Here is a 9,134-nt window from a genome sequence, read left to right on the forward strand (position 1 = left end):
ATTCCGATTGGTGGATAAATCGTATGTTAAAAGCCGAATATAAAAACACAACAAGTTGGAGACATATTCTTTTTCAAATTCATAACACATTTGTGATACTATTCAAGTATCTGTTCATTTTCAGAACACACTTTGTTTACAATACTGCTGTATGAAACAAACAATCATATTGCTTTGAAATTCCTACCAATCTGAGTGATCTATTGTATTTAGTTATATCAATTCGTATATTATAAAACACAGGGAGCTTTTATTGTTTCATCAGACATCAACAACGTTAAATCCAATAACAAGTGAAGTGATGTACTACAATCATTATTAGCTAATAATTTATTCCATGAGCCCGAGATATGATTGGTGGTTACCAAGAATTGTCTTATCAATATGTGCAAATATATTTCGATTGACTTTTATTCTAATTTTTTTTAACCTAAACTCATTGTTGGGTAATATTTTTATTATTGGCAGATAGGTTGAGATTACTGTTATGTCCATTGATTGTTAAACAACTTCATGATCCATTTTAATAAGATAAACTATTATCCACTTGTGAAGTAGTTGAAATAACTCAACTTGGTAAAATAAACCTCTGAAGCCAAAGATTATCACATCGCTAAGACAGAAGCAGTCATAGCCCAGCTGTGCACAAAAATATACGCGCAATATCATATGTCAAGTGCCATTCGAGCCTTATTGTTGACGACGAAGGATATTCAACATCTATCGCTTAGTGACCCTAAACGACCAGAAAAACTATGGTCACAACTTCATATGAGTTCTATTGGCCCAATTAAGGGGATCAAATATCATTTTCACGGATTCTGCCGCCGACAACTCATGCATATAATATCAGTGCTATACTATTCTCAGTCAAATGAACAGGCAGAGAGGTTTTTGTAAACCTTTTAAAAAGTGTTGTTAAGATCAGGGAAGGATATTCGTCAATATATTGCCCAACTTCCGATTTATGTATCTCACTAAACAAAAATGACTAATTACCAAATTGGGAATAACTAGTGGAAATCCTCATTGGTTAAGGGATGAGAACAACCCACCATCTGATATTACCGAAAAGCATTACTTATGAGAAAATAGTAACACCGAAAGCCTCAGTATTGGAAATCAGATCCCCTGTGTCGCGAATGAAAAGTTGATCAAATCTAAAGAAGATACACCAGTCACAATTCTGTTTACATTTCTTCTACCCTGTGTGTACATTTTCGTCCTTAGCTTAGTGTCATAGGCTTTGATCAATAATACTCTAGAATTAGCAGGACTAAACTTCAGCTGAGGTCGAGATAATCTTAACTTCTATTGATCTGCTTATGTGCACGGCTTCTATACCCAATCCTGAATCCGATGAGAAAATACAACAGGCAAGGTTCTATCATTTATATTTCAATCACTCAGTATATTTATTTTGAACACACATCGGTTAATGAGCATTAATTATCAGACGGCAACGCATTCCAGAAAAGAAATACTTTGCATACTATCATGCCATAAGTGGCAGAGAATGGAGAAACAGTATATATTTTATTGGCAATAATTAAAATTAGCAGGTCTGATGGAGATTCATAGTACAGGGTATATAGAAATACAATAATCTTATTACCTTGTAATTATACAGTGAAAATGCAAACAATAATAGTTCCACAAGTTACAATTATCCATATATTCGCTTCGTCATAACTACTTGTTCGTCCGTGGTTACAGACAGAGATATGGTACTTTGAAAGAGGTGTGTGTTTTAAGAGTAACAGGGCAAGTAATCTATGAGGTGAAGGTTGGAAAAGACTAATGGGTGCGACATCTCATTCAGTTAAGAAGACGTGTATCAACGGAACGTAAGACAGCAACAGGCGGTTTGTCACTGGAAATGCCAACAGACACCTTCGGACTAGTGCATTCCTCTACTAACATACGAGAAGGAACAGGGGTTTCACCTCCAGAACAGGTAGGTCTGAGTCCCAGAAGATGGTTGAGCACTAGGACGAAACGGCTGTCCAGTGCTCCCACGTTTTCATATGTGGTCTAAAACCATCATTTAGTTGAAATATAGTTAAATCAACTAAGGTATAATTTTTAATCTCCTTCAGTCTTTTCCAGAACACCGATCAACATGACTCATCTTTTGGAGTAGTTATGGCTAGAAGAGAATAGAGCTTTTGCACACTGTGTCGCAGTTATCTTCATAGTTATCGCCTCATATTCTGGGCTGTAATAATTAGTTACATTTTGTTGGAAAGAGTATCCTACTAAAATGGAGTTAGTGGTGGAGTAGCGATTTAATTTAATGCAACCACTTACGAACTCCAGGATGGCTTCCGAAACAATACATATCCCTACCCCAAGTTGTTCACTTTCAGCAGATGTTATTTTAACAATGTAGCTGAATTTATCTGTGATACTGAGTCAAATTTCAATTTTCATACACGGTTTAGGAGATACAGAAACTTGTTTTAATTTGATTTAACTACACAAGAAATTTCGTCTATTACTTATGAAACTGGGTTCAGAAAAATTAGCCAAATTCTGTAACTTCCTGCTCCCTCTCTAAACTAAAAATGTATTAAAAGGTTTGATCCATATCGGTATAAGCATCTGAAATGCTTTGTTCCGTAACTGAAAACGTCATTGGTTTTCGTGATATTAATTGTTGCATGGCTTGTTTGGATAGATCTGGTGTATGTACGGCAAACTCGGCTGAATTTTGACTGACCAAATTTAGAGGTTCTGAGTTAGAAGTAGGAGAATCTCCTGGAAATCTCGACTGCAACACCATAACTAATGAAAATGACTTCAAAACTCGCCATCACCGGCTTTGATCATTTGATTGTTGCATGAGATGAGATTTTTGTTCAAAATTCATTCTTTCTTCTGAACTATATTTGACTCTGCGTTAATAAGGTGTGATTGGTGTTCAGGTTTTCATTCATTTGAAGGCATCCTAACAAGTGATATCTGTAACTGCATTAAGTGAATAAATAATGAGTTCTACTCATTCTAAGTAACTGACATTTTGCGAATCTGTTAGACCGAATTCGTAAGTATCGTGTCAAATACACTATGATAAAATGTAGTTACTGTGATAAAATTTAAATATTGGTGATTATATGAAATAGAATTATCTCTATTGTAATATGTGTATCATGAAAATGAAAGAAAAGTTTTTATTTCACTTTAATTACTTAATAAATCTCAAAACTTCAAGTCGTCAACGAGGTTATTGGGAGTTCTCAGGACTCTGTCCTTTTATTACACACCTTATATGTCTTTGAGTAAAAATAACTTACCTGGTTGTATTTATTCTTTCTTTTATTATAAGATAAAATTATCTTCTATAATCTTTATTAAAACAATCGGCACTAATTAATTTAAAGCATCAAAATAAATGAACTAGAGCAGAAAGATATTTTATAAGAATTCAGTAAACATTTGTGTATTCTGTGTATTAAGACTTTACAAAAATCAATGGTACTATGATAGAGTGATACATCGATAAAAAAATAATGTTCCATTCAGGCAAATAAAACTATACAACATTTCCACTTTTCTAAATTTGTGATGACGAATCATTTTGATGGAAATAATAAGCTGCCCAGTAATTTGTGAAATTAATTCTAAAACTGTATGTATAATACACAGTGGAATCATTGGTGATAATTAACAGGTTTGTGGTTGACAACATTTTGCATGTATCCATTTAAACTGTAAGTTTACATTAACTCTGTGATGAATGCATGTATCCATTTAAACTGTAAGTTTACATTAACTCTGTGATGAAGGTACATCTGGTTGACGAGTCCTAAATAGGATGAAACGCGCATCCTGGATTCGACTGCTAGCCACCATCCATCTTTGCTTACAGGTTGACATTTTTTCTGAGTATAAATCTAGTTGATTGATTCCTATCGATTCGTTTTTTCTTTACGTTTCGATTGAATTAAAATTTTGATCTAGTTCAGCATCAGCCAGTCAGCTACAACGTAGGACCAGGCACATATATGCATCGGTCTAAGTTGCCATAGCTCGTTAGCGCAACAAGATGAACACCAGATTCGTAGAAGTTAATTTAGTGGTTGTAGTATATAAAAGAAAGCTTGTATATAAAGATAAAGTATAGGAAGGAAGACAGATATGAAGCAATTTTAATCTCAAGGTTTAACGGAAGATAAAGAGTGTGTACACCTACGCCATTGTGATCGATTCTGAGCCATGTCACCTAGAGTCTCCAACCATTGGTTACGATAGTCACGCGGACCCCAACCAAATAGTCTGCATCTACCAACATGGCTCAGACTAGAAGTTAGTGATTTCAAGCTCTGATGCCACGTTTTGGTTTGGCCGCCCCTAACTTTCTTCTAACCATCTCCGATACTAGTCAGCATAGCGCGTCGAGTTAATCGGTGTTCAGACATACGTAACACGTGTCCCAACCATCTCAGTTGATGAAGATTCATGACCTCATCAACTGATTTACCATCATTTCCTAATACCCTGTGTCTAACCTCACTATTACTTACCCGGTGATCCCAGCAGATGCGAGCAATATTTCTAAGGTCAAATACTAGTAACTTGCGAGTATCTTCTACTCTTGATGGCCACGTTTTGCAGCCGTAATGTAGGATAGAACGAACTTCTGTGCAGTATACTCGTCACTTAATTGATAGAATGAATTGAAATTCTAGTTATCACTGCAAACCTATGGTATACTTATCTCTCAATAATTTTGAATTATTCATGACCATTTTGAGGATCTATTAAATCCTTTTTAAAAATTTTGAAACACTCGGCATAATTACCAAATAACTTGATATTCCTTTGTTTGAGACTTTCAATGTTTCTGAATTAGGTAATATAAAACTGTTTTCCAAAGTGAGATATTTTACTGAGAATTTGCAGTTTCTTTCCGCCAGTATGATATACAAATTATCAAACGTATTACTATGTTTTAAATAGTCCGTTATTAACTGCATTTTTTTAAGCTCTTACATTTAGGCAAAAACATGTCCTGACTACTCGGACTGATGGTTTGTAATAGTAGCTGTTTTAGTTTAAATACATATTTTATATTCTGGGATGAAAATTGTTTGTATATGACTGAGATTGTTAATAAGATAGATGTCTTTTTGGATATATGAACACTGCATGCATTAGGTAAAATTACGATGGATTATATCCAACTTCTCTTTAAGTTATACCACCTCTGATATTTTTTATTAATGAGATAAATTATTAAAAGTTGAAATTATTCAAAGAACTACCGATGAAAACTTATACTATTCTACAAAAATAACTCTTTCCATTATATTCTTTCGTTAAGATAAAGAAAAAAACAGATTAAGAATAAAACCAGTTCTAGTTTGTAGATGGGGTAGGTGTGAATTAATGCTACTGATTAGTGCAAATGTTATTCATTGAACCAATATGGAACAACTGAAATTAAAATTATTCAACAAAATTTAAAAATGTTTAGGAGTGTATCCTACTTCGAAAATCAAGCAATGAGTACCTTGCCATAACAAATAATATTGGAAATATTTTCCCGAAGGTACTATATCATTGTTTACTAATACGCGGTGGACGAAACAGATATAAGTCCTTATGTATATAGTGTCCATGTCCCAGTTTTTTTCACTTTCAGTTATCTTTCTATTTTTAGGTAATACAAAAACTCATAGACTATTATGCAAATAAATAAACAAGCACACACTTTTATAATACCAAAATATTGTCAACCAACTTTATAGCACTGCGTTCAGAATATTTTTCTTCCAAGGATTCCATTGGTTCAATTTCAACAATACATGATGTATCTGACATCAATTCATGTAATTGTATTCTTGCATGTTTACTTAATAATTCTGTATGTGACAATTTTTCTGGTTTTATTTCATCTTTCAATTGATCAGTTTGTTTATTCAACCTAATATCAAGGTCAAAATTAATATCTGATAATTCAAATGTTTCATTTTTTTCTAATCTTATCAATTCAGAAGATGTGGAATTATTGATCAATAGGTCTTTTTCTTTACTATGAATACATTTTGTATATGGATCAAATTGACTAGTTGGTTTTATTTGTATATCACCATTAAAACGTAATTCTAAGCATAAACCATTCAACATTAATATATGATTAATATCATATCCAGTTATACGATAACATTTTATTTTATTTGATTTCTATGTATGTTTAAGTAAAGAAAAAAGAAAAAAAACGAACTAAACAATTCAATGGACAAATTGATAACACTTTAGACAAGACGAAACAAGAAACGGTTATGAAAACTCAGTTATTAAATGAAGAATAAATTGATCATTTAAAATAGAGTTGGATTGTTTTTATTATTAATTATATCTAACATTTATGTTTATTTATATACAATACATGTACACAACATCAATTTCATTGATTATGAGAAAGCAGTTGATAGCGTGGACAAGGCAACACTGTATAGGCTTCTTTGATACTACAGAGTGCCTGAGAAGATAGTCAGTATCATACGGAATTCCTATGATGGATTAAACTGCCAAATCGTTCATGGAGGACAACTAACTGACTCGTTTGAGGTAAAGACCGGTGTCAGGTAAGGCCACCTACTCTCACCCTTTCTATTTCTCCTGGTGATCGACTGGATTATGAAGACGTCAACATCTGGAGGGAAGCACGGGACACAATGAACAGCTAAGATGCAGCTGGACGATCTAGACTTCGCAGATGATCTGACTCTTCTGTCACACACGCAACAACAAATGCAGGAGAAGACGACCAGTGTAGCAGCAGCCTCAGCAGCAGTGGGTCTTAACATACATGAAGGAAAAAGCAAGATTCTCCGATACAATACAGCATGCACCAATCGATTCACACTTGACGGAGAAGCTTTGGAGGATTTTAAAGCCTTTACATATCTGAGCAACATCATTGACGAACACGGTGGATCTGATGCGGATGTGAGGGCGAGGATCGGCAAAGCAAGAACAGCATATTTACAACTAAAGAACATCTGGAACTCAAAACAATTGTCAACCAACACCAAGATCAGAATTTTCAATATAAATGTCAAGACAGTTCAGCTGTATGGGACAGAAACCTGGAGAACTACGAAAGACATCATCCAGAACATACATATATACATACATATATATACATACAAAGACCCAGGACAGAGTTGGTTGGAGAATGCTGGTCAGAGGCTTTTGCTCCATTAAGAGTAACAGTAAGTAAGTATATTACATGTAGTAAGAGGTCGTAATAAACGTTAGTACACAGTTTACATGATAAAAATTTGTAGGAAATAATAACTGTATTGAATTCTTAACCTTCTACCTCCAGACATTTTACTTTTGATTGATATCACATACTACTTATATCTATCGATATCAGTAGCACACACTATACTATAACTAATCATTTATTTTAAAAATACTTTTCATCATAGACTGGTACAATCTGGAACAGATGTAAAACTTTTTAAAGAATACTTAAACACACTCCTCACTTTTTCTGACAATATATTGATCAGTAGTTGAATGGATTGATTTAATTCATTAGTTCATTGGCTTACAGTCCATTTCATAGTCTAGATCTCTTTATAATGTTTACTTTAAAGTTGATTTCGATCCTCTACTTTATTTATTTTCACTTGTTAAGTAATTTATATCGTTATAATAAGGGAAATTTTATATACAAAACTATCTAATAAACTTACTTCATTTTTAACATTTCGATTATATTCTATTGTTTGTAAGATTGCATTATTTAATCCTATTGCTTTCCTGACTACTCCAGTACTAAACTTTAAAAGAAATATATATGTGAACTAAAAATTTGACTGATAATAAGTTGTCATAACAAAACAACTTAAACTCCTCAATTTTCAACTTTATATTTGAACGTTAAATGATAATAAAAAACTTATAAGATTATGATTTATAAAGGCTATTCTTGTGGTGTGGCCTACTTATATCCATATAAGTAGTATATGGTGATGGTCGGGCAGTGAATGTATTTCAGTAGAAGATCGATAAGGAGAGAACGGAAACGGCACACAATTGGCACGAAAATGCATGAAAAATTATAATCAATGACTATGGACGGATATTTGCAGAAGAAACAGTCAAATTGAGACAACTGATTGTTATTTTGCAAAATTAACTGTTCACTATATGGTTCTCATATTTTAATGAGATATTCTGTAATGTTGTGCTAAATGCATTCGATTGTCCCCAGTCGTGTTCCTGTTCACTACATTCTAAGTTTTGTTTATTTATTTGTATCATGAATTTACTGTAAAACGAGCAGGACTGAAAAACTGTTTTGTTTATGCTTGGACTATCTACAAACGTGAACGTTTTTTTCTTAAGTCGTTTAAATATTTAAAGTTATTAGGTTTAAGTAAATTTCTAAATAACAGTATGTAATCAGATGATCTTCCGAAAGTTGTATATCTTCTTGTAATTATTTTCTTTAATTATATTAGTGTTGAGTAGCGATATTCAGTAGATAGTTTAATGGATTCTGTAACACAATAGATTGATTTGGACATGACAGGAATAGATTCCTTGAATTAAATAAATTCATTTCATGGATTCTTTTCACTTCTATACAGATTAGAACTTTAATTAATCAGTATCATTAATAAATATATGACAATGATTTGAATACCTTAAAGATGATAATTGGTTAGTTTAAGAAAAAGAAAGATATTTAAATTATAATTTCAAAAGTATCTATGGTAATTTACAAGTTATTCTGACTGTTTACATATGAAGATAGACCATAAAACAAAAAATGAAGCTTTTTTTCTCTCCGAAAATTTATCTCTTTTTCTTTTTTTCATGTTCAGTAAAGAAAAATTTATGAATGAAAAATATTGATTAATTGGAATAATTATAAAATCAGAAGGGGTTTTGTGGATATTATAGTAATTTTAATAGTTGATGTCATGAATCAATTAAAGCTGGACCACCATGGAAAACCTGGAAGCACTAGACGACCGTTTCGTCCTATTGTATGACTCCTCAGCAGTGCGCATCCACTATCCCACCCCGCGAGATCCCAACCCAGGACCTATCAGTTTCTCGCGCGAGCACCGACCAGTGCTTCCAGGTTTTCCATGGTGGTCCAG

General features: G+C 33.1%; 1 protein-coding gene across 1 annotated transcript in view; it reads right to left on the reverse strand.

Annotated features, from left to right (window-relative positions):
• The window catches only part of Smp_141670 (hypothetical protein), a gene marked incomplete at both ends in the record, with an annotated part of 39,186 nt that overhangs the window by 12,071 nt on the left and 17,981 nt on the right, over positions 1-9,134 (reverse strand). The window contains 2 exons of the mRNA XM_018794195.1: positions 5,747-6,110; positions 7,712-7,802. Of these exons, the coding sequence (XP_018648632.1) occupies positions 5,747-6,110; positions 7,712-7,802 (455 nt within the window). The remainder of the gene's footprint in view (positions 1-5,746; positions 6,111-7,711; positions 7,803-9,134) is intronic.

This window comes from Schistosoma mansoni, chromosome 1 (genome assembly GCF_000237925.1).
Source record: "Schistosoma mansoni strain Puerto Rico chromosome 1, complete genome".
Taxonomy (NCBI): Eukaryota; Metazoa; Platyhelminthes; class Trematoda; order Strigeidida; family Schistosomatidae; genus Schistosoma; species Schistosoma mansoni.